We start from the raw sequence: 24,507 nt of genomic DNA, 5'->3' as shown, positions 1-24,507 counted from the left end.
TACAAATGCTTATCCCGGTAATAATAGCCTGAATATAACTGTCATATGTGGAGCTGACAGGAATCAAGTTGGCCCCCCCTTCAGCAGGCCAGCCTAATTCAGCCTCTTGTCGCCTGCTTGCTGGAGCGCGCCGCTGTTTGTGCGCACCGGCTGTGCCACCAGTGCCTTCTTGATCTAGCCGTGCCTGGTGTGCCTGTAATTGAGCAGTGTTCTTACATGCCGGTATGGTCGCCCGGCCTCTCCTCTGTCGCTGGAAGCAATTGCGCGCCACCTGGTCAGGTGCTTGCCTGCCAAGTGCTTGCGTTTATGCCCATAAGGTTCGTTCCACCGCGGAATATCTAGCTCGAGTACTATAGACAGTGACAAGCCAAACACTAGGTTTCACAATCAGAATTATGGAATAAACGACACTATATGGGTCAAGATACCCATATTAAGGTTATATAAAATGTTTTCATCCACTGCTACATTGTTGTCAATACCAGGTGTTCATGTATTATAATTTCCGATGGCTTTGCTCTTCAGGTGTTTGTGTGCTCTTTATCGAAAAAAAAGGTGTTTGTGTGTTTCTGATGTCTTGCTGCTACTTTGCTCTCAGTACCACTTGTGTTTATATTCGTCCAGAACTCATGAAGACTTGATGGCAATCTGGAAAGTTCAGTTTTGATGTTTAAAAGGTCATCATGTTCAGACTTGATAGTGTTTAGCCTAAAAAAAAGACTTGATAGTGTTCTGCCACCGACAAGGTATGCATTTCTACTGATACCAGGTATTCTGCATTTGTCATACCTGTTCTTGTTAATGGAATTTAATAGGTGTGGAGCCAATTTTTGATGAAACAGTGAATTTTGCAGTGCAGGGCGTGTGCAATTCTGAAATTTCGTAACTCCATCAAGTCATCAAGATGCATGATTACAACTCCAGGACAATGTCTTTTAAGACTTCAGAAGATCTCTTCTTTCCAAGGACTAAATGTCACCAACAGACTGGCAGAGCTGCATGGTAAGTTCATGAATTTGTACATATTATGGCATCATACAATCGTTGTCTCTGTCTACTCTTTGGGTTTGCAGTGTCTCATGTATACACAGCAGCGTAAGTGCTCTCTTTTATCATTCTCTAGTCTTACCAAAGCGGCTCTCCTTTTAATCTGCAAAATTAAGCTTCTTTTCATGATCTTTTATCTATTTCAGTCAGACATGCGCTGTTGGTGTCTACTCTGAGTCTAACCAAATTCGGCACTGAGAAGGTAAGAAGAAGATTATGGCAAGCAAGGACTGCTATCTGCACACCTACTTGAGGACTCCAGCAATTGGTGTACACAAAACAGTGCAGAACGTTTGTTCATGCGAGGTAACTAGGCCCCAGTAAAGTCAAGCCAGCTCCTTGTTCTTATCAGATTAACCGACTTGAAACCATTATTTCAGAATCGGCTGCCAAGAAGGGTGATGAATTAAATTGGAACAAGTCTGCAGAGTAACCGAAGCCATGCTAAGGAAGAAGAAGAAGCAGAAACACTACCTAGTCCAGAAGAAGCGTAGCCTGCAGCTTGGTACTCCCTCCGTCCGAAAATACTTGTCATCAAAATGAATAGAAAGGGATGTATCTAAACCTAAAATACATCTAGATACATCCCCTTTTGTTCATTTTGATGACAAGTATTTCCGGACGGAGGGAGTATATCTGAAGCCTGTCAGCCTTGTGATGTGAATAATTAATAAAGTGGCTGCATGCATCGCCCAGATGCAGAGGCCAGAGGTCTTCCTCCAAGGACCAGCATGGCAGTATTGCCAAGTTCAGTGATCACATACGGTGTGATGTATGGCAGGGAAGCTTTGTCTATGCGGAAATGTGGATGAGACGCTGCGGTGGCTCTGGTTTGCTCTGTTTTTTTTTTGGGAGTAGTATCTGCTCTGCTCTACTCTGGTGGGACACCTATCTGGAGATCCACAAGCTTTACGAGCGCACGAGATGGCAAAATCTACACAGCTCAAACAAATAATGGTGTGGTTGCTACCTGCTATGGAGTACCATTTGTTTGATACAGCGGCCCGCCTGTGTGCGCCTTTAGCGTATTAGAAAAAGAAGATATCGATGTACTTATGAAAAATGGTTTGATTAGGATGGTTTACCTATTTTTCAATGTCGTGAACAATATTTTCGAATTTGGTGATTTTTTTGGAATTTCAAACACGTTTTTTGAATTTCGTAAACACATTTTTTTAATGGCGTGGACAATATTTAAAATTGGGAACTGTTTCAGAATATCATTAACAATATTTCAATTTGGTGAACTATTTTTGAATATCGTGAACTTTAGTATGAATTATGCTGAAATATGTTTTTGAATTTCGTAAACTGTTTTTGAATTTGATGATTTTTTTAAAATTTGAAGAAAAAATATTTGATTTTTTGTGATCCTTTTTTGAATTTGGAGAGGAACATTTGAATATCACTAACAATTAAGTCTACCTTTAACCAACTCCTTTGTTTAATTTCTTCATTTTTTCATATTTTTTTCTTGTTAAGGATGATTGACAGGCGCTACGCGAAATTTTCGTATATGAGACCGCAACTTAGTGAAATCATTCTTACAAAAAAATGTTAGTTGTGTTCTTCTGTTGAAATTATTTTTTTCTTACTTATTTCCCCCAACCTTGTTCATAACAATAATGTTTCTTCTATATTGGCTTCTACAGGGTTATCAGCTGTTCAATGACTCCCTCTCTACTGCAAGCTTTTTAGAAAAAGTCCCAAGATACTGACTGTTTCATGTAACATCACAATGGTCATTGTTGTTTCCATGATTTTTTTTGAATCATTTTATTACCTAAGCAATTAATTTCCTTACTTCTTTTGTGAAAAAATGTTGTTTCTTGAATTTTCATTTTTTACATGCAATTATTCTTTCCGTTTAAACAACGTATTCTTTTTTGCAATCTTCCTTTAATATAGCTCTTTTCTTATGGCATGTACCAAGACAGAAGCTTCACATTGTAATTGAAAGATATACAACTTTTTTTAATATTCCACTGCTGAAAAACCAAAATCATAGCTCGTTTTTTCATTTTATTTCTCCCTGTTCATTATGTTCAGTTCTTAATTTTAATACTCTCTTGGCCAAAAGACACCATTTTCATGAATTTTGTAAATTTTGTTCAGCAACTATAGAAGCAGTGAAATCTATTCATCTGTGTGTTGTGCTACCTCCACGCTGATATATCTTTTGTTCACTAACTATTGTTTTCTGCTTTTGCGTTAAGACCTTCTTTTATTGATAAAGTGATAGGTTTACAGGGATACCAAACAGGTCCAATGGCGGAACCACCTCCGGGCGACCCTGGGCAGCTGCCCGGGCTCTGCCCAGGAACTCCCATTGGGGATTATAGAAGGAGATGGAGAATTAATCATGAGTTTTAGTGGGCAAATGCCCATGAACCACATCCCTTTGTATTTTGCGCTGGCTGCATGGACAGTCTAGCTCCGCCACTAGGCCTTGTGGAACCCCCAGCTACAAGTGGCACCCGATCTCTTACGAACTAGAGTGTATTTAGCTAAATTATGGGCTTCTTGATTCATTGCCCGGCCTTCAAAGATAGACTCACAACTAGCAAACTCACTTTCTTGGGCGACTTTTTTTTTCCTTTAAATGAATGAACATAGAAAGAAACAAAGAAGCGGAATGGAAGAAACAGTCAGACGGAAGAAGGAAATAGACGAAATGATCGAACGAAACAAAGAAACGAAGGAAGAAAACAGAGAAATGTAAATGGGCTTTCAGAAAATAGCCTAGGGCCCAGTTCTTTTGCCAGAATCCGACTCCTACCCAGCTTCTTCCAGAATCTTTGAGCCCCATTTATTTTACAATCCTGTTTAATTAGACCCTAACTAGATAGGATTGTAAAACAAATGAGGCTCAAAGATTCTGGGAGAAGTTGCGTCGGGGTTGGATTCTGGGAGAATCCCCAGATTCTGGCAAAAGAACTAGGCCTAGATCAATCACCAGTACGCGCTATAGTGACTTGTGCGCTGAAGAGGAGCTCTCCCAATTCGAACCCGCATCTTCATGTGCCAAAAAACAAACAATGTCCGAAATAGTAACTAACTAAGGGTACCCCTTGCAAAGGTCACTCCCGCCTTCCTAGGTTGCGACAAGTGGCGCCACTTGTCGCAACCTAGGAGTTTTCCCCTTTTTCCGTAGATTCATTTATTCAAAATGTTCTAATTGTTAAACCATGCACATATCCAAATCATGAACCATTTTCACCGTTGGATTTTTGCATTGAGATATTCAAAACTAGATTTCATGTTAATAGTTTTTTAGGAAGTTTTTTCATGAAAAATGCAGAAGAAAAAAAGGGAAGGAAAAAAACAAAGCTAGAAGCACGATTTTTTCTCACTTTTTCCCTTTTCTGTGTCTCTCACGGAATCAAATATGTGCCTCGCGTGAAACAAATCGGTGTCTCTCATGAAAGAAAAAAAATGTTTTTTCCTTTTCGTGAGTCATAGTTGTGCCTCTCGTGGAAGCAAACCTGTGTCTCCAAAAGAAGCAAATATGTGCCTCATGCGGAAGAAAAAAAATGCCTTTTTTCCTTTCCGAGAGGCACATCCGTGTCTTGCGGAAGCAAGCCTACGCCCCCACGATAAGCAAATATGTGTCTCTCGCGGCAGAAAAAAAACAGATTTTTTTTGCGGTGTTTTTTCTTTCCTAATATCTTGGGTACATTGGGCAAAAACCTAAAACCCAGAAAGAGCATACAGAAAAAATAAAATCTTGAGGGTGCACCCAGCATGCGACACGTGGTGGCGGCTGAACGCCAAGTGGCACACTCTCAGTCCACCAAAAGTGACTCTTGAGGGGCTCCTGCAAGGGTTACCTCTCAGTTAGTTGCTCCCAACAATGTCACATCCCACTCGCCCCGCAGGAAAAAATGAGACATCCACTTCATGCGTAGCAGGCAGACCCAATCAGTGATCCTGCAATTTTTTCTGAAGGAATTTGGCTGGGTTTTTATTTATTTCGGAGAAGTGTTATGTTTTATTACAAGTACTTCAGTTATATGTCCGAAATTATAAAATCTTTACGAACTTAGGTAAAAAATCTACAAAGTAAAAACATGTAACTGAAATTTTTAAAATGTTCAAAAATAAAATAAAATCATGGATTGAAAAGATGTTTTGTTTTAAAAATCACATTTTTTCTTAAATAGGTTAGAATTTAAAAAAATCACTAATTTAATTTTTCTATGAACTCTGAGATGATGTTGTTTCAAAAAAATATTCACAAATTAAAAAAATGTTTGCAAGCATCGCCTGAGCTCTACCAAGCCTCAGTTTCTTGCAACTCTCTAACTATGGTATACTTTAAACAATTAAACTTGACCCCCTAGATCTACATGGTGCGAGGGTGAATCCTATATATTAACAATAAATTTCATGAAAAAATTGAAAAAATGAAGATAATGAAAGCTAAGAGTAATTCATAGATTTCCTTAACTCCCCCTCAAAATTGTTTTTCTAGAAACAAGATATCTCATTTTTCATTCTACTCTACTCTATTATTAATTATTTCTAAATGGCACTCTAAAAATAGGTCACTAGCTGCTGTAAAAAAGAATAGCTCACTTCTTTATATTTAGAGGTCGGGGAGGAGCTTTGAGGGTGCACTTTATAACTTTCTATGATTGGCTGTGTGCACAAGTCGAGTTTGCGCTCGTGTGCATGTGTTTGTCTTTTGTGCCATGTGCATGTGTGCTATGGGCATGCACGCGCGTGTGTGTGCTCTTTGTGGTGCGTGTTCTCTGTGATCTCTAGTGCATGGTGCCATCGATGTCGAACGGAGAAGGAACTGGGAAGAAGGATTGGACAGCGACAAACGGGCTCCACTTGTCAGTGTGTATCCTCAAAATCATAAACAATGCGTCACATGGAGTCTTTGGGTTGATACAAGTGCTCTTAGGCCTCCTAATTGTTTTATTACTCTGCATTGTAAAACAATTATAAAGGCTTGTCTTTTGGTGATTCTGCTAGAGTTGCTCTGACCCATGTATGTCACGCGGTCTTGGTTCTTCCATCTAGCAAAACTCTCTCAACCCGCAGCCGTCCTATATGAATGTCATCCAGACTGATTGTACTTATCCCATGCTACCACATCTCCCATTGGTTGTATCGAGAGGATATAAGTTGGCGCACCTTCGCATGTTTGCAGTAATGACCACATATGGATCTATCCTGTAGCATGGAAGATAATGTGCAAAAAAAAAATGAACTTTCACTCTGTTAAAAATACAATTGTTACAACGGTTTCAAATAGCCCAAAGCAAAGCACAAACATCCACGCGGTTACGTGCTTTAGTTTTGGCCTCAGTCCCCCCTCAACAAGTTGCCAAATATATTGGTTATACTGGTGGGTGGATGCAAATTGAATGTCATATGAAGCATACGAGTAGCAAATGGGCAAGAAATAGACAAATGATGCACTGTTTCTGCCTCATCACAGAAGCACATTGTAAAATTGAATGTCTTGTATACATTCTATGGCAGACGTTTCCACACAACATTTTCCCGGAATGTAAGATAAAATGTCAGATGTACAGATCCACTTGCTTGGAGTACGCGGTGTGTGTATACTCTCTCTCCTCTCCCTTTCTACATTGTATGAGAGCATATATTTTACATAATTAATTCCTTCTAGGACAGAGAACTCGACTGTAAAAAATGCATGTATTCCTATATACGCTGCACATGTTGCCGACACATAGGGCATGAACCGTGGGTAAAGAGCCATTTGTCCACGCAGGGCTGGTGAAAAGCATGGGAGCAATTCGGCAACCTCCTTGCTGTCTCGCCAGCTACCATATCCTACAAGATCAAGGAGAATACTATTAGGATTTCTGAGGTTGAGATAAACAAAAAATAGTTTTCTTATTTTTTCTTGAAAAGTAAAACATGAAAAACTCACAAAGTAAAAAGATGCACTAAGTAGAAAATAAATACATAATAGTTTCGAATGGACACAACTTCATACATGCAAGATGCACTAAGTAGAAAAAATAATAAAATAATATTTAAGTGGAAAAATACAAGTTTGCCAGGTTGAAATAACTTAAATGATGATAAACTTTCCACGTGTGTTTTCCAACCATCTGAAGTGGAGACACTATTTTAAGCCACAAAAAGTAGTAAATTACTATTGATGAACGGGTATATATTTTAAATTTGTTTTGTAGAGTATACATTGCTAAATTCAAACATCACTTTTGATGTGTTCCATTCATAGACATAAAAAATGAAATAATGCTTGCTTACCCATGTTTATACTTCCTCTTACTCATAATTTACTTACATACAATTTTTTCTATATAAGTGTTAAGGTTCAGTTCTAATTTGGAGTATGTCCTTATACTTACTAAGATTCCGTGGAGCCTCTTGCCATGATCTTGAACCAAAATGGAATAAAATCCATATCTTAGGCACATAAATAAAAGATATTACGCATATTAAACCACAATTTTGTAACATTATATTACTTTTTGTAGTTTCTCATTTTAGAATGAATCAAAGTTGTTCTATTAATTACAATTACTAGCCCGTGCAGATGCACGGGTGGATGACTAGTACAGATAATTGTTGTAGCTAGCACAATGAAAATTTGCAAATTTGGGCCTTGTCGAAACTGAATTTTGGTCACGAAAACACAATTTTAGCATATCTTTGCCATTTCTAATGTCAAAATATCTCAAGCTCCTTGAAACACATGGTTTTTTTTATCTAGACATGTAATAATGATTGAAATATAATGCAAGTGAAAGAAAAGAAATGAGGAACCCAAGTAATAATGTCTCAACCAATTACTCTACAACTTCATTCCTTTTAATATTCGATGGCCAAATTATACTATATGTTGGGCGGAACAATACATATTATTATTTTGCCAAAATTAATGTGTATTCAGCAGAATACCCATAAATTATGGTGGGCCTGCTCCTAACTCTGCTACGGATCTTCGGGGCACTGATCGACGTGCAACCACCTACTGAAACTACTCAGCTATGGATCTTTTTAGGACACTGATCAACTTAATACACATTTATGACCCAGGTAGTTTATAACATGTTAGCTAATCTTGACTCCTTGTATGCAATTATGGTAGCGACGGAACCTCAACATAATGTAGTTTTCGGCTCTATTATTTTTAGTTCTTTTTGTAAATATTCTCTACAGGTTTGTCGGTTTTCACTTCTTAATGAAATAGCCAGAGGACATGCCTTTCCCTTACATAATACTACATTTGTTGCATAGTAGTTGCCGCTCAAACGGATGTATCCAACACTGAAATACGTCTACATACATCCATTTCAGCGACAACTAATATTGGATGGAGGGAGTACATTTTTGTCGAACCAAAACCAACACTCCTCCAAGCTAATTGATTGCTACCTTAATTCTCTACAATAATTAATTATCTAAGTTGACTACAGTTGGTTCTTCTATAATATGTGATAATGTCTTTTTGTTGTCTATATAAACATTTGATTTTAGTGTAATCATGGTGTATTGAGGATGTCAACTTTGTGCATGTTTTCAAGTACTGCAGAGTCCTATAGAGTAGTGACCGCAACTTCTATCAGAATCATGAACGTTCCCTTAAGAAATCCAGGATATTTACATCTGCTCTCGCGGTGCATAGGCAGACTGTTAAATCCACAACTAAGTCTAGTCGCATAATGTGTTTTCTTGTACTTGATAGTTTCCTGTGTTCTCTTTTGGTTTCTTGTACTTGATAGTTTCCTGTGTTCTGTTTTGGTTTCTTGCTTGAAAGTGTTTTAGCATTTGTTGTGAAGCTTTCCACACACAAAAAAACATTTGTTGTGAAGCACTGGCAAAAGAACTTCTAAATGACGTGTGCTTTAATCGTTTTGATTATACACACCTTAACAATATACATGCTTTAACCTGGTATTTTTCCCATCATTTTCTCAATTTACCTCAAGAAATACACCTTTATTCTGTACATACACGGTTTGCTCACCTCTATTTTGTGATGCTATTTAATATCCACATCTTCTTTGGCATCAGGTAACTTATTATTATTTCTTTAGAATAGTTCCTTCAACCCTTTGTGATTTTTGAGGATTTAAACGTTGTTTGCTAACCAACTCAAAATTATTGTATTTTGCCTCTTGGTCAAATTCCGGTCATCCTAAGTGACTTTGTGTCTGGTAGGTAGCTTCTAATTCAAGTTATTAGAATTAAGTTCCACTTGATAAAGGAATTGCGTACCTGTGGATAGTAATGTCACCCCTTGTATATGCTCTACTTGTCAGTTTGGAAGAGCAGTGAATTCATCAACTCTCTTCGCACGTTCTTCTCTAAAGACGGCATTAGTTTTCGGCTCTCCTGCCCTTACACTTCCCCTCAAAACTGCAAAGACAAACGACTCATTCGCTCAACCAAAGACACTGTTCATACGCTCCTCATTCAGGCAAACTTTCCACTGCCATTTTGGGCTGAAGCCCTCCATACCGCCACCTATCTTCTCAATCGCCACTCATCCAGTCCCATTAATTTTCTTAGGCCCTACTATCTTCTCTTTGGTGTCCATCCAACATACGACCATCCTCCGCACCTTTGGTTGCTTATGCTCCCCAAACACATATGTCATGTCCCTCATAAATTAGCTCCTTGCTTTATTCGCCACATTTTCCTTGGTTACCGATACCTAGATCTCCACTCCTGCCATGTTAACATCTCTAGGCATGTAATTTTTGATGAAATCAAATTTCCCTACGTCCTTCTCGCAGCCCCGCCTACACAACACCTCTTCACACCAGATCACTCACCGACCCTACCACCAAATTCGCCAGTTATCGAACCCCCCTCTCACCTACCTTGTCCGGCCCGAACAAATCAGCTCCCGATCCTGTGCCCATCTCCCAGCACGCCATCTCGCTCCTGTCCGCCACTTCCGCGCACACAAAAACACCAGTGACTCCCAGCCTTCCATGTCACCCCACTTACCTCCTCCCGCGTCACCCACCAATCCTATAGGTCCCACACTCTGTCCATCGAGTTTTGCATCCCCCGTCTGCACTGACAACCCCTCTCAATTCATGTCAGATCCAATGCCTCTCACCCTGATCCTGGTGGCATCCTCCTCCCCTTCCGACCCACCTACCGCCACTGACTAGCCCGGATCTTCCTTGCATTCCACTCATCCCTCTCCTGCTCCGTCGTGTGTCCCTGCACTACCGCGAAAAGCCGCTCCCATAAAACCACCCCACAATGAACACACAATGTGCGCTTGAGCCAAAGTTGGTTGTTTTATGCCGAATCAACAAAATAAAAATTATCCCCTCACCTTTCTTCCTCCCTTTCACGCCTACCGGCTTCTTACAAATCGGCACTTAAGGACACTAATTAGTGCAATGCAACGTTAGATGAATTTAAGGCCCTGATGTCGAATGGCACTTGGTCTTTGGTTCCTTGTCCTGCAAGTGTGAATGTGGTGACCGCCAAGTGGATTTTCGCCACAAACTCAATCTGGATGGCTCCTTATCTCGTCGTAAAGCATGTTGGGTTCTTCATGAGTTTACTAAAGGTGGAGGTGTTGACTACGGCGAGACATTCAACCATGTGGTCAAGCCCACCACTATCCGCTTCAGGCGAAGTCACCTCGCAGTCTTGGCCCATGCAGCAGATGGACGTAAAAATGCATTCCCGCACAGTCATCTCCAAGAAATGATATATTGCCAACAACCCTCTGGCTTCGTTGATTCTACTAAATGGTCTTAAGAAAACTCCTCGTACGCGGTTTCAAAATTTCACCGCTTTCCTCCACAAACTTGGTTTTGTTGCCTCCAAGTGTGATTCCTTATTGTTTATCCTACATTGTGATACACATGTAGCTTACTTATTTATGTTGACGACATTATACTCACTGCCAACACCGCCACTTTTCTTAACTTCATCATCAACTCTCTTAAGCATGAGTTTTCCATGGGTGGCCTTGGCGATATCCACCACTTTCTTGGCATCAATGTGCACTGCAACAAACATTTGCATTTTCCTGTCTCAACAACAATACGTCCTTGAAATTTAGATCATGCTCACATGCTTAATTGCAATCCCATCTCTACTCCCATTGACACCCGCTCCAAGTTGCCATCCACTGATGGGCCTCCTTATGAGGATCCCTCTCTTTTCCAAATCCTTGCTGGGGCGTTGCAATATCTCACCTTGGCATGCCTAGATTTATCTTATGCGGTACAACAAGTTTGCCTCTTCATGCATGATCCCTGTGACTCACATTTTCAGCTCATACAACACAGTTTGCATTATATCCAGGGCACCACACACCTTGGTTGGCAACTATATCAATCCTCCACTCATGATTTGGATGCATACTCAGATGCCGATTGGGCGGGTTGTCCAGATACTCGCAAATCCACCTCCGGATTTTGTGTATTCTTGGGCAACAATGTCGTGTCTTGGTCTTCGAAATAGTAACATACTGTTTCTCGCTCTAGTGCTGAGGTGGAGTATCATGCATTTGCCAATTGTGTTGTTGAGTCATGTTGGCTTCCCCAACTTCTGACCGAGCTCCATCATCCACTGGATAATGCCACTTTCATCTATTGTGACAACCAGAGCGTGATGTATTTGTCTTCGAACCCGGTACAACATCAGTGGGCGAAGCATGTGGAGATTAATCTTCATTTTTGTTCGGATCGCGTCAAATTGGGTGAGGATCGTGTTATACATATACCCACAACGTCAGTGGCGTACCTAGGGGGTGTACCATGGCGCACCCTGAACTTTGGAAAATGTTTTTTTTACCATGTAATAATTAGCTAATTTTTAAGGCCCATCCAAGTCAACGAAATAAACCTTGACTTTTTTTGAAGTGTGCACATCCTTAATTTTATTTCTAGGTCCGCCACTGGTCACATTTTGCCGGCATATTCACAAAAGGGCTCCCAACTACTATCTTCACCGAGTTTCACAACTGTCTCAATGCCACGTCCAGCGATGTTGCCACAACGGGGGCGTTGAACAGTATGTGTTGCACGTGTTATCTCCTATGTATGTACATGTGTTATGACAGCCGATCCTATTCTCTAGGGATAGCACAAGATACCGGCGTGCATGTAAACAGCCTATGAGGGAATACAACATATGTGTGAGTGATATTCATCCGTCAGCTTTCTGTGCCTCATGAAGCACACCATTGATGGTAGTGATCACTGGTGGGTGATATATGTGAACCCACCTGTGATTATAGCTATCACTGGCGGGCTTTCCACTCATTTGAGATGGGTGAGACATCCCTGTCTCATATGGACATGCGGGTGGCCATTGAAAGGGCTTTTGACCTGCCGGTGATAGTCTGTTCTGGAGCAGTGCAAGTGCAAATTACGCAAGAAAGATGTTTCCTGACAAAAAATAAGTCTATTCTGATAGTGATAATTGTACCTGTAGACAAATAGTGCAAGGCAGGTTTTCATGAAATGTGCTATGGACCTGATCAGTTACCACATAGTGTGGCAATTTCTTCAGGGACTCGTGCGAAAGCCCTCTCAATGAAATGTCTCCGAAGATTTCATACACATCATCGTGACCAAAGTCGGATATGCTGACCTGTTGATTAAAATAGTAGTCTAAAATTCAATATAGATGCATCCACGACACATGACAGGACCTCTATTAATAATTGTGAGTCCAATATCTTCATCTTCGCAGTATGGGCCATTCAGTCTAATTTGATTCTTGCACCAAATGATTTTGTTTTTAAAAGGTTGCACCAAATGAATACACTTGACATGCGACATTCATATACATCACCATTACTATGGTACCAAACATTGTCATGAAGGAATGATCGCCAGTATGTTCCTCCAAGGGGAACAACTCGACGGTGGATAATAGTTGTTTTCTTAAATGAAAGGTGGATAATAGTTAACTGACCTGCGACTGGTGTGATGTATGTGCTGAAAATCCAAGCCGCTGCTGCTCAAACCGGGCATGAAGGAGCTGCTCTATGAAATCTGTCTGAACAACATACCAAGAATTTTCTTAAAGGTGTATATAGAACATACTGTACCAACTAATAGAAACTACAGCTTCCGCACGAAAAAAGGTAAAACGACGTAGCAATAGGTAATGGTGATAGTGACATCGAGCATTTAGGCTGACAAGCTGATGAACATATACAAGACCATATATACTGTAGTACAGATGGTGTTATCTTCAAGATGGATTTTGAAAAAAATGTATGATAAGGTCAAATGGCCATTCTTACGGCAAGCCTTAGGTATGAAGGGGTTCAATGAATCTTGGAGATCTCATACGGATTCATTCATACAGGAAGGTAGTGTCGGAATAAAAGTCAATGATGATACAGGACATTCTTTTCAGACACGTAAGGGCTTACGACAGGGAGACTCCATGTCTCATGTGTTGTTTAACATTGTAGTGGATATGTTGGCAGTACTTATTGGTCGAGCTAAAGAGAGTGGCCAAGTAGGGGGACTCGTCCCCCACCTTGTACAGGGGGGTGTCTCCATTTTACAATATGCGGATGATACTATTATATTCACGGAACATGATCTTGCAAAAGGTAGGAATATGAACCTTGTTTTATGTCTTTTTGAGCAACTGTCTGGGCTCAAAATCAACTTCAATAAAAGTGAATTGTTCGGATGTGATATGGGATCCTTAGAGCATCTCCAATAGACGGTCCAAATGTAAAGGTACCTCACTTTTGGACCGTCTGGGGAGAAAAATGCTGCTCCAACAAACGGTCCATATGTAAAAAAAATTGGACCGCGGCCTCCCGGTGATGTAAAATTGAAAACTTTGTGATGCAAATTTACATCATGAGATGCAATTGATGTAAAACCGCGGACGCCCGCCAAATGCCCAACCGCCACTTCATTCCCCTTCCGCCTGGCGCCCGCCCACCCGCGACCGAGCACTAGCTACCTAAAGTCACCGCCGGCACCGGCCAAGTCGCCGTTGCATGAAGAAGAGGACATTGATATGCTTGTGGCCATGCACAAGGGGAAGAAGCAAAAGCACGGTGGTTTCGTCTATGATCGTGCGTTCATTCGGAGAGAACTGATTGATGCACACAAACGGTTGATGCGCAACTAATTTGGACCACCACCTGTTTTCCCGGAGAATTACTTTTGACGTTGTTTCAGAATGTTGAAAGACTTGTTCATCCACATTTGCAATTCCGTGAAGCAGCACAATCCAATTCGAGCAGAGAAGGAACTATCCTGGGTTGCTTGGCCATAGCATTGAACAGAAGGTCACTGCCGCTTTGCACATGATGGCATGTGGTGTTTCGGCAGATTACATTGATGACAACTTGGCGATGGCAGAGAGCACTGCTATCTTCTATGTCAAGCAATTTGCAATGACTATTGTAGAAGTGTTTGGTCCACAGTACTTGAGAGCACCCAATGCTCAGGACACTCAGAGGCTTTTGGAGATGAACAAAACTCGAGGGTTTCTAGGTATGCTCGGGTCTGTGGATTGCATGCATTGAAAATGGAAGAACTGCCCAAAAGCATGGCATCGACAATTCAAGGGTCGTGGGAAGGATGCCACTATCATTCTTGAGGCAGTTGCCGATCATGAAACATTGATTTGGCATGCATATTTTGGGATGCCTGGATCTTGCCACGACATCAACGTGCTCGACCGGTCACCTCTGTTTGCCAAGTTAGCAAATGGAGAAGCACCACCAGTGACCTTCGAAGCAAATGGCCGCACATACAACTATGGGTACTATCTTGCAGATGGGATCTACCCAAGGTGGAGTACATTTGTCAAGCCGGTTGCAAAACTCGAAGGTAAGAAAGAACTCTTCTTTCACAATGCACAAGCGCCTGCTAGAAAAGATGTTGAGAGGGCTTTCGGGATTTTACAATCTCAATTTGCTATTGTGCGAGGACCATCTAGATTCTGGGATCAATATATCCTTTGCTACATCATGACTGCTTGCGTGATTATGCATAATATGACAACGAGCGTGGAAAACATTTAGATTACAGCTTCTATCACTTGATGGGCATTCCTATTAACCCCATGCGAAAAGAACAACGCATTATACGTTTCACTAAGGTGTACAAGGAGATTAGAGACACCGATGTGCATGATCAACTCAAGAAAGATTTGATGGAAGAGCATTGGAAATGGGATGGCGAAAGAGCCACATAGTTCATTATTTGTTTGTGAAAAACTATATTGTATTTGTGTTGCATTTGATCTCGTGGATTTGAATAATTATGTGATAATTTGATATTGTGGACATGTATAATTTTTATGTTGTTTTTAGATGTTTTTTTTGCAATATGTGCGGCTGTACAATGGCCGAACAGCAGCCGAACAACAGCCGCGCAGCCGCCGGCCGGTTTTGCATCTTTGTTTTGAACCATCTGTTGGAGATGCCCTTTTTTTTACATCTCCATTTTGGACAATTTGTTGGAGTTGAGCCTTTTTCGGAGATTTAAAAAGAACTTTTTGGTGCTCCAAATTTGGACCATCACCGGTTTGGACCGCCAAAATTTGGACCATCTATTGGAGATGCTCTTACCTTTTAGTAATCCAGGGATCCCAATTCATCATAGACGCTTAACAAACAAGGAATGGAAATGAATAGAAGATCGAAAAGAAACTGAGCTGCTAGAAGGGCAAGCTAATGTCATACAGAGGTCGGTTGGTTTTGATAAATTCGGTTTTGACGAGCCTGCCGATGTTCTTCTATCTTTCTTTGAAGTACCGGCAGGGGTACGGAAAAGACTTGACTTTTATCGATCCCGATTCTTTTGAAAAAGTGATGAGGCCAAGAAGAAGTACAGATTAGCCAGATGGGATATCATTTGTAGACCAAAATACCAGGGCGGGTTAGGGATCAAAAATTTAAAGGTAAATAATAGATGTCTGCTTAGCAAATGGTTATATAGAATATCTACTGAGATCAAGGGTATGTGGGTACAAATCTTGAGAAATAAGTACCTACACTCTAAGACTTTAACCCAGGTAACTGCTAGGACAACAAACTCACCCTTATGGAAGGGGTTAATGAGGATGAAAGTAACTTCTTTCCAACGGGTGAAGTTCCTAGTTGGTAATAGTACCACTACTAGATTCTGGGAGGATACATGGCTAGAGGAGACGCCCTTCGCTTTACAATATCCTTCCTTATATAATATTGTGGAACGTAAGGAGGATTATGTCGCCACGGTATTAAACTTAATACCGCTTAATATCCAATTTAGGAGGTCCCTAGTAGGGGAGCCTTGGAATGCATGGTTGCACGTGGTCCGTAGATTGATGGATATTCACCTATCCGATCAGGCGGATACAATTCGCTAGAAGTTAACCACGAATGGAATCTTTAGTGAAAGCCATGTATTCAAACCTAATTAACTCTGGTCCATTGTCGAGGTCACTGCACATTTGGAAGATTAAAGTTTCGCTTCAAATTAAAATCTTTATATGGTTTATTCATAAAGAAGTCATTCTACCAAAGATAACTTGGTGAAAAAGAATTGGGTTGGTAACTCTAGGTGTTGTTGTTGTGACAAAATGAAACGATTAAACACCTCTTTCTCGAATGTCCTCTTGCAAAATTGTTATGACGATCAATTCATAGCTTTTAACGTTAATCCTCCAAGGAGCATAAATACGTTATTTGGGACGTGGCTTAATGGGGTGGACATACACGCTAAACATATTCGGATAGGAATACGTGCACTGTTTTGGGCTATGTGAAACATTAGGAATGATATGGTTTTTAATGGGACAAAATTCACTATTTTTTTGTTGTTTATCTACAGAGCTACAACTTGGATCCGTATGTGGTCCTTACTCACTCATGCGGATTTCAGTGAGCTTATGGTTATTGGGTGCAACCGCTGGGAGATGGTAGCATGGGCTATCTTCAGCCAATTTTGCTTCCGCAAGAGGCACAATTTTGCTTTCGCGAGAGGCACGACCGTGACTCTCGGAAACGAAAAAAACACGTTTTTTGTTTTTTTTCTTACGCGAGAGGCACGACCATGCCTCTCGGAAACGGTAAAAAACGTGATTTTTTTTTCTTCTGCGAGAGGCACGGTTTTGCTTTAGCGAGAGGCACGACCGTGCCTCTCGAAACAAAAAAACACATTTTCTATTTATTTTCTTCCGCAAGAGGCACGGTTTTGCTTCCACGAGATGCATGGTTGTGCTTTCACGAGAGGCACTGTTGTGCCTTCTCGGAAACAGAAAAAACGCGTAACGTGTTTTTTGTTTTTTTTTCGGGAGATGAACTGTTTTGCTTCCGCAAGAGGCACGGCCGTGCCTCTTTCGAAAAGGGAAAAAACCCGTGCTCTTAGTTTGATTTTTTCGTGAAAAAAAATTCGTCAAAACCTATCAACATGGGCTCTAGTTTTGAAGATCTCGACGCGAGGAATCCAACGATGAAAATGGTTCGAAATTTAAACGCACGGCTTAAGAGATAAAACGTTTTGGAAAAATGGATGTACGAAAAAAGAAAAAACTCGCAGGTTGCGACAAGTAGCGCACATGCAGCATGCCACTTGTCACAACCCGGAAAGGTCGGAGTGATCTTTGCGGTTGAGAAAGCCTCTATCGGTTTGGAGCCCACAGTGCACAATCGCATGCCTGAATATAATGTTTTTTTTTGTCAAATACGAAAAAGCCTCTAGGCACACATCCAAACACGGTACACATACTCCCTTTGTCTAGGTGTATAAGTCCTATTAGGTTGTACACGGCGACCAAGGGGGAGGGGAAAACGAGAGAACTTAATGTTATTTTGCTAATTAATAGCATTGCATGCAATAATCTAACCACTGCATGTCGTGTTTGATACTCTCAAGTACTGAAAACATGCACGTCTCACATCTCTTATTGGTTGATATGTCACAAAACAAGAAACAAGATGAGAGTTAACGTACCACGCCTAAGTTTTTTTAGGATTATTTGGTTTTCGTAAGGTGACTTATACACTTAGACGGGGGGAGTACAGTGAAGTCTGAACTCTGAGAGCAACGAGGGGCACAGAAGAAGCTTTTACTAACCATGGACATGGATGATGCGCCGAGCCGGTCCGAGCACCAGTAGGCGCGAGATGCCTGGAGAACCACGATGGAGAGGACAGCCCCGGTGATGGCTCCAGATCTAGCTCCCCGGAGAACGCCGCTATCGGAGGCTCCGCCAGCCAGCGCGCCGGTGACTGCTCCGGTTAATGCTCCAGCTTCAAAGCATCGATTCAAAACATATTTATGCATGACCAAGTGTGCCCAGCAAGAAGGACCGACGATAGATTTAATTATTAATTACCGAGAGCGAAGAGGCCAGTGAGCGCGCCTGAAATAAAGCCGGCGATCAGCCTGGAGGAGGACACGCCATGCACGCCCGCCGGCGCCGCCTGTCTCTCTGCGGCAACATCCATCGGTCGCCTGGTCCCCACGAGGATCGGAGGAGATGCACGAGTTTATCTTTGGCGCCTCGGCTTCGTCGGAGAAGAGTGGCTCACCTTGCGCACATAGATGTCGAAAGTTAGCAAAGTAAACCAGATGTTGAAAGAAAGCAAAGGAGTGGATACGATAGCAAACAGTCACTTGCAAGGCAGGACCTCTCCCAATCGATAGTGGGTTACGTGTCGGTTGTTGTGTGTGAGTTTTCTTTGACACGGTAGAACTGCATGTATTCGTACATATACACATACATTCATCTCTACAAACGCACACCATATCTTTATGAGGCCCTCCGAGAAACTGAGCTAGCACATCAACTTAAGATTGACATAGTCGCCGTATACGTCTTTGTAGTCAACGACAATCTCTGTTCCCACTGAACTCACATCACCAAAAAGTCTGAAATAAATCCAGAAAAATTGACTTTGAAAAAGCATATGACAAGGTCAAATGATCTTTCCTCCAACAGGCCTTAAGAATGAAAGGTTTCACCGGTAAATGGCGCCAGTGGATCCACAACTTTGTAACTAGAGGTGGTGGGCCATGAAAGTCTATTTTTTGAACCATGGTGGGCCATGAAAGTCAATGATGGTGTAGGCCATTGCTTTCAGACAAAAAAAAGGATTGCGGCAGGGTGACCCATATCCCCAAAGTTATTTAACATTGTTGCTGACATGTTGGCTATTCTGATTGAGCGTGCTAAGCAAGATGGCCAGATTGCAGGAGTAGTGTCACACCTTGTGGATGGTGGCCTCTCTATTCTGCAATATGCAGATGACACAACTCTTTTTATGGAACATGACCCGGAGAAGGTTCAAAACATGAAACTATTGCTTTTGGCGTTTGAGCAAATGTCGGATCTTAAAATTAACTTCCATAAAAGCGAATTGTTCTACTTTGGAGCAGCCATTGAGTCGGCGGCCGATTATGCTAACGTATTTGGTTGCATGCATGGCCAACTCCCGATTAGGTATTTAGGAATAGCGATTCACTATCGACGTCTCATCATTGCGGAGTGGAAGCATGTAGAGGAGCGTCTATAGAAACAGTTGAGCAGTTGGAAAGGAAAGCTGCTCTCAGTTGGGGGACGGTTGGTTTTGATTAACTCTATCCTCACAAATATGGTTCTCTATATGCTTTCTTTCTTTCAACTACCAAAAGGGGTCTCGCAAAGATTGGACTATTTTTGATCCAGATTCTTTTGGCAAGGAGATGGGGAAAAGAAAAAATACAGATTAGCCAAATGGAGTGTGGTTTGTAGACTGAAAGACCAAGGTGGCCTTGGAATTAATGACCTACAGGTCAAGAATGAGGCCCTACTCAGTAAATGGTTGTTCAAACTACTTACTGAGGATGGTGTTTGGCAAACCTTGCCACGCAACAAGTATTTGGGCCAAAAGGCGGTGTCTCATGCATATTGGAAACCCGGAGACTCTCACTTTTTGGCTAGCCTAATGGCGACAAAGAAACATCTCTTTCGCTTTGGGTCTTTCATGATAAAGGACAGGTCAGAGATTCGTTTCTGGGAAGACATTTGGCTAGGCAATGCCAATCTTCAAGAACAATATCCAGCCTTGTACATCATTGCTCGCGAGAAGAAGAATACTAGTGCGCAAGTGCTCAGTTCATCCCCACCAAATATTTCGTGCAGGCAGGATTTGATTGGGTCTCGCCTTACGTCATGGCATAATCTATTGTCCAGGCTGGATTCGATTAACCTGAGACAAGGCCGGGATGTGTTTCACTGGAACCTTACTACATCAAGGTCTTTCACAGTAGAATCTTACTACATTTGTTGTATATTCTTTAGCATTTCTACAGCTTCATGAACACTAGCTTTAGAAAATCTATCAACAATAAGGTGGTAGAGTGGTTGCCAAGTGACCATTTGACAGGGAACACTTATATTTTTCAACCAAGTATCTGTTATGACATGTAAATGTCATGTAGCAAGATTGACCCACTGGTCATAAGATGTACGTGACATATCATAAAATTTCTCACAAGCAATCAACAAACCAGTTCGATCCTCTCCATTAAACAATGTGATTTCCAGTCTAGCGCCATTCAGAATAGCTTCTGCAAAATAAGACGGTACTCCTAATTGAATACCATACTGATTTCTGTGTGCCTCATATAATCGGGTTGCACCTTCGTAGACATGGATTTTACCATGGAGAGGGTAACCCAAACCGACCTTCTCGGACTCGTTGATCTATGTCCAAACGATGCGCCGCCACTACTTTGGCCGCCATAGTAAACTCCAGAGTTGTCGCAAAAGGGAGGGATGTGAGGGATTTTACGAGAGAGCCCAACTGCTCGTCCTCCACTGCCCAAAGTCACCGCTGCCATTGAGAATCGACTGACACTCTGATACCTTTCTTGGACACGAATCGGCAGGATCCACACTCGATTTGGGAATTCGATCAAACAATGAATCACACACTTTTTTTAGGTACATCTGTGAAGTGTCTTAACGGAGCCGAGAGTTTAAAGGAACAGTGATCAGGGTGCATTGGCGGTGATGTAACGGTGAGGTGATCCGATCCGTCCATCTTCACTTAAGTTGCAAATCGAAGATCTGAACCGTTCCTCGTGTGAAGTTATTCTTTTCTTCCTTGATGTCTCTTATCTTTCTTCAGTATGGGCCCCGTTTGGATCCATGGGTTAGAGTTAGTTTGAGCTAGTTTGGCTCAAATAGCCCTGAAGTATCCAAACATGAGGGCTAATTTGAGCTAGTTGCACCTAACACACCCAAGAAAAACTATCCCATCCAAGAGGTGCTAATTGGAGGTTTACTTATTACTTTTATTGTCAATCTAACCCTCTCATCCAAACGCCTCTTTGGCTAGAGTTAGTTAAGGTTTAATCATGAGTTAGAAACTAACTCTAACCTCTAGCTAAATTAGAGTATCCAAACAGAGCCATGGTCAGTTGAGGGCAGGGTACTATAGGCAGACAGTGACCAGCCAACCACGCGAGAGGGAGAGAGCCCCTCCATGTCATGTCTTTGCTTCAGTTGAGCGGCTCAGAACAGGACTAGATTGTGAGTCCAGTCGGTTTCGAATCGGGCCGGCAGTAACAATCCAAGCGGAGGCTTCAAAGTCCTCCTTGCTATGTCGTCATGTCAAGTGATGCCGACACCTCCAGGCTCTAGCTTTGCTTCTAGGCTTCCAAAGTGTCTTAGTCCTGTGGATACGTACGTCGGGGCCGAGCTCTGCTGCGATGCCGACACCTCCAGCTTTGCCTTCTAGGCTTCTAGCCCACTCGATCGAGCCATCACAATCAACCAATGCATCTTTCTGCTCCACATTCCAAGTTTCCAACCACTACCTGAGCAGCCGACAGCCTTTTTTCATATACCCAAAACCTGGCAGACATCTCCTTCTCAGGAACAATCAGACTGCATCATCTTCTAAAGAAACCGACACCCAGCGGTTGGCGCCAAACCGGGCTGCCTCACCGTCGACCATCCGATCATCATCTAATGGCAACATACTGCTCCGCCCAGAGATGATACGACACCAGAGTCCAGTGTCCAGAGAAGAGACGAGCACCATTCACTGCACTCTGCACCATCGAGCAGCTCAAGATGCTCTTCAAATGTTGAGCTGCTTCTTGGCCATCTACCGTAGGATCTTGTGCTCCAGACTTGGTAGCACAAGTATCTGTTGATCGGCTATGGGAAGATGACCAAGGTTGTAGTGGTGTATGGAATTGGAATGGGCGCAGAATCATGGAACTCCGTGCATATTATCTATACTAAAACGGCAGGGAGAGGAGAAGATGATTGGTGGTCGGTCACCACATATTCGACATTCCGTGCATATTATCTACACTAGTTGCACTGGGCGTGCTCTGCTATTTACTCTCATTGTCAGCTCTGACTAGCTAACGTAACAGCATCTACAGCCGCAGACAGCAAATCCGAGTTCTCGAACGTCCGCGGACGCGTCCTCAAATTTCCCTCTCCACGTTCGCGTATCTCATATCCGGCACCCTATATCCATACTAGGCATGCACCTGATGAACTGCTCTATGTGATCAAACAACGTACTGAGAAGTCGGCACAAAACGGAGAATGAAATGCACATAAACCCACTTTACATCATCAAAAGATCGGCACAGTTCATCGCCGGACAAGTTTAAACACTAAAAATGATAATCAAACATAAATAGAGACCTTCTTCACCAGTTCCTCTCTGTCGGCCCTTTGCCCTTCCGGTCTTCGGCGCTGTTGTAGGCGTTCGCGGCTAGTGGAGGAGCGTTCGATTGATCGGACGAGGAGCCATGGTCGTCGTTGTCGGAGGAGGAGTCGGCGATAACGAGGCCCTTAGAGGCGCTAGACGGCCCGGTCCTGCTGGCGCCCGACCTTGGCCAGCCGAACCGCCTCCATCGCCTTCTCCCTCGCCTCCCGCTCGGACTGCTCGATGGCAAGCCGGAGAGCCTCTGCGTTCTTCTAGCGGAGCCGCCAAGCATCCGTCTCCGCCGTCGTAAGCGACCGGCGGTAGACCCACTCGAAGAGCCACTCGTCCTCGTCGGGCTCCGCCGGTAACCCACGCCAGCGGCGAATAGAGCTCTCCACAACGCCCCTCTCCCTTGCCTGCTGTCTCCCGCAGCGGGCGGCGCGCGCCTCCGACTCCGGCATGCGCGTCCGGGCCGGCAGGGCGGGCACAACCAACCACCGCTGCCCACGAGTGGGAGCAGTAGCCGACAGGGCGACGTGACGGTGTAGTGGAGGCACAGATTGCGCCGGCCGCTTGTCGAAGCTGTGCATGGGCCAGGAGTGGCCGGCGCCCGTGTCCGAGATGCGCCGACGGGGAAGCTGCGGCTGCGGCGAGGCTGCAGATCTAGAGCTGCCGCGGTGTCCACCTTGGACCGCTCCAAGGCGATGCGGAGGGCAAGCTCATACTCTAGATCCACCTCGTCGTTGGAGTGGCTGCCGAAGATCGACATTGCGCCGGATTCGATTGTAATCGGTGAGGGGGGAGGACGAAGCGAGAGAGAAGAGTGAGTGAGCTAGGGTTTCGAACCGATGAAGCCGGTGAGTTTTTTTGTGGGACATCCGTGGGGTCGGTGGTGGGTCGGGCTTGTCAAGCGGGCACGCCCGGGCATGCCTGGGTCACACATATCCACCCCATATTTGGGCTGAATATGGGGGTGTCGGCCAGTCCAGCCTTTTGAGGCCAGTTTAAGGCGTCCGTCTAGGTCAAAAAAAGTGACCGGGCAGTGAGCGGATGGCCCGTCCAGGCGTATGAGACGGGGTTGAGAGGTCTGGTTGTAGATGCTCTAAGATACACTAGTAGAAAAAACCCCATTCGACCTGGTTCGTGCGGGCCATTTGTCCCGGTTCACGAACCGGGACTAAAGGGTCGTTACTAAAGCCCTGTCCCTTTAGTCTCGGTTCGTCCAGGAACCGGGACAGATGGGGGCTCCACATGGCCGATGCCGCTTGCCCAGGCGGGGGGGCCTTTTGTCTCAGTTGGTGCCACCAACCGGGACCAAAAGGCTTCCACGCGTCCACATTTCAGGTGTTGGTTTTTTTTTGTTTTTTGTTTTGAAAGAGGGGGAGGGGGTTTGGGGGGTTTTGTAGGGTTAATTTAGGGGTTTCATATATTGTGTTAGCTAGCCAATAGAGAAAAGTGTCCTCTCTTATCTCCGTGCTTGGTCGATGCTACGTATAGAGAGGACTCGACACGCTAGCTAGCTAGTAAGCAAATGAAGGAAACTATTAAGTACAGAAGATCGTCATGAACATATACAGAAGTGATCGACCTCTCCTTCTCCGAGAGATTGGTCGAACAACAAGTTTTCGTATATCTATCTGACGCTACTGGCTATATATAATGCATAAGATCTCTTACAATACCCTAATGCCCCTGTTACTTCCGGCTAATGATGAAGCCATGGATTTCTTCAATACTTTGACACTAGGCAACCTCTCGACCCCTCGGCAATCCTTGACCCCTCGACGACCCTCGACCCTCGAACCCTCGGCCCCTCAACGACCCTC

At 43.1% G+C, this 24,507-nt stretch overlaps 2 protein-coding genes across 10 annotated transcripts in view; one reads left to right on the top strand and one right to left on the bottom strand.

The window, feature by feature from the left end:
• The window catches only part of LOC123172200 (putative disease resistance protein RGA3), a 19,280-nt gene extending 17,216 nt beyond the window's left edge, over nucleotides 1–2,064 (top strand). For 5 of the 7 annotated variants that reach the window (XM_044589205.1, XM_044589203.1, XM_044589204.1 and 2 more), the window contains exons 13-16: nucleotides 625–746; nucleotides 855–1,002; nucleotides 1,194–1,353; nucleotides 1,428–2,064. The gene's annotated coding sequence lies outside the window, so the exon portion shown is untranslated. The remainder of the gene's footprint in view (nucleotides 1–624; nucleotides 747–854; nucleotides 1,003–1,193; nucleotides 1,354–1,427) is intronic. The other 2 variants (XM_044589200.1, XM_044589199.1) reach the window with 1 other exon arrangement.
• A 4,389-nt stretch (nucleotides 2,065–6,453) lies between these two features.
• LOC123172202 (NEP1-interacting protein-like 2) lies at nucleotides 6,454–18,594 on the bottom strand. Of its 3 annotated transcripts, XR_006485509.1 has the most exons (6): nucleotides 18,358–18,565; nucleotides 18,096–18,271; nucleotides 12,967–13,050; nucleotides 12,475–12,639; nucleotides 12,272–12,388; nucleotides 6,454–6,861 (listed from the first exon to the last, which is right to left on the bottom strand). XR_006485509.1 is itself a non-coding variant. In XM_044589207.1 (5 exons), the coding sequence occupies exons 1-5, from the start codon at nucleotides 18,467–18,469 to the stop codon at nucleotides 6,730–6,732; spliced, it is 669 nt and encodes a 222-aa protein (XP_044445142.1). In that variant the 5' UTR covers nucleotides 18,470–18,594; the 3' UTR covers nucleotides 6,454–6,729. The 3 variants fall into 3 exon arrangements, 2 of the variants coding, with proteins under 2 accessions (XP_044445142.1, XP_044445144.1); XM_044589207.1 differs by lacking the exon at nucleotides 12,272–12,388 and having other exon boundaries at nucleotides 18,358–18,594; XM_044589209.1 differs by lacking the exon at nucleotides 12,272–12,388 and having other exon boundaries at nucleotides 12,523–12,639; nucleotides 18,358–18,562.
• Nucleotides 18,595–24,507: the final 5,913 nt, after the last annotated feature.

This window comes from Triticum aestivum, unplaced genomic scaffold, assembly GCF_018294505.1.
Source record: "Triticum aestivum cultivar Chinese Spring unplaced genomic scaffold, IWGSC CS RefSeq v2.1 scaffold18334, whole genome shotgun sequence".
Taxonomy (NCBI): Eukaryota; Viridiplantae; Streptophyta; class Magnoliopsida; order Poales; family Poaceae; genus Triticum; species Triticum aestivum.
This window is presented reverse-complemented; position numbering and strand designations above follow the sequence as displayed.

Coding starts and splice junctions, on each gene's coding strand:
- LOC123172202 (XM_044589207.1), bottom strand. CDS start 18,469: ATGGATGTTGCCGCAGAGAGACAGGCGGCGCCGGCGGGCGTGCATGGC. Junction 13,051..18,095: donor GCGCATCATCCATGTCCATG/GTTAGTAAAAGC, acceptor TATGTTGTTCAG/ACAGATTTCATAGAGCAGCT. Junction 6,862..12,474: donor CTTGCACTATTTGTCTACAG/GTACAATTATCA, acceptor TTGATCTTGTAG/GATATGGTAGCTGGCGAGAC.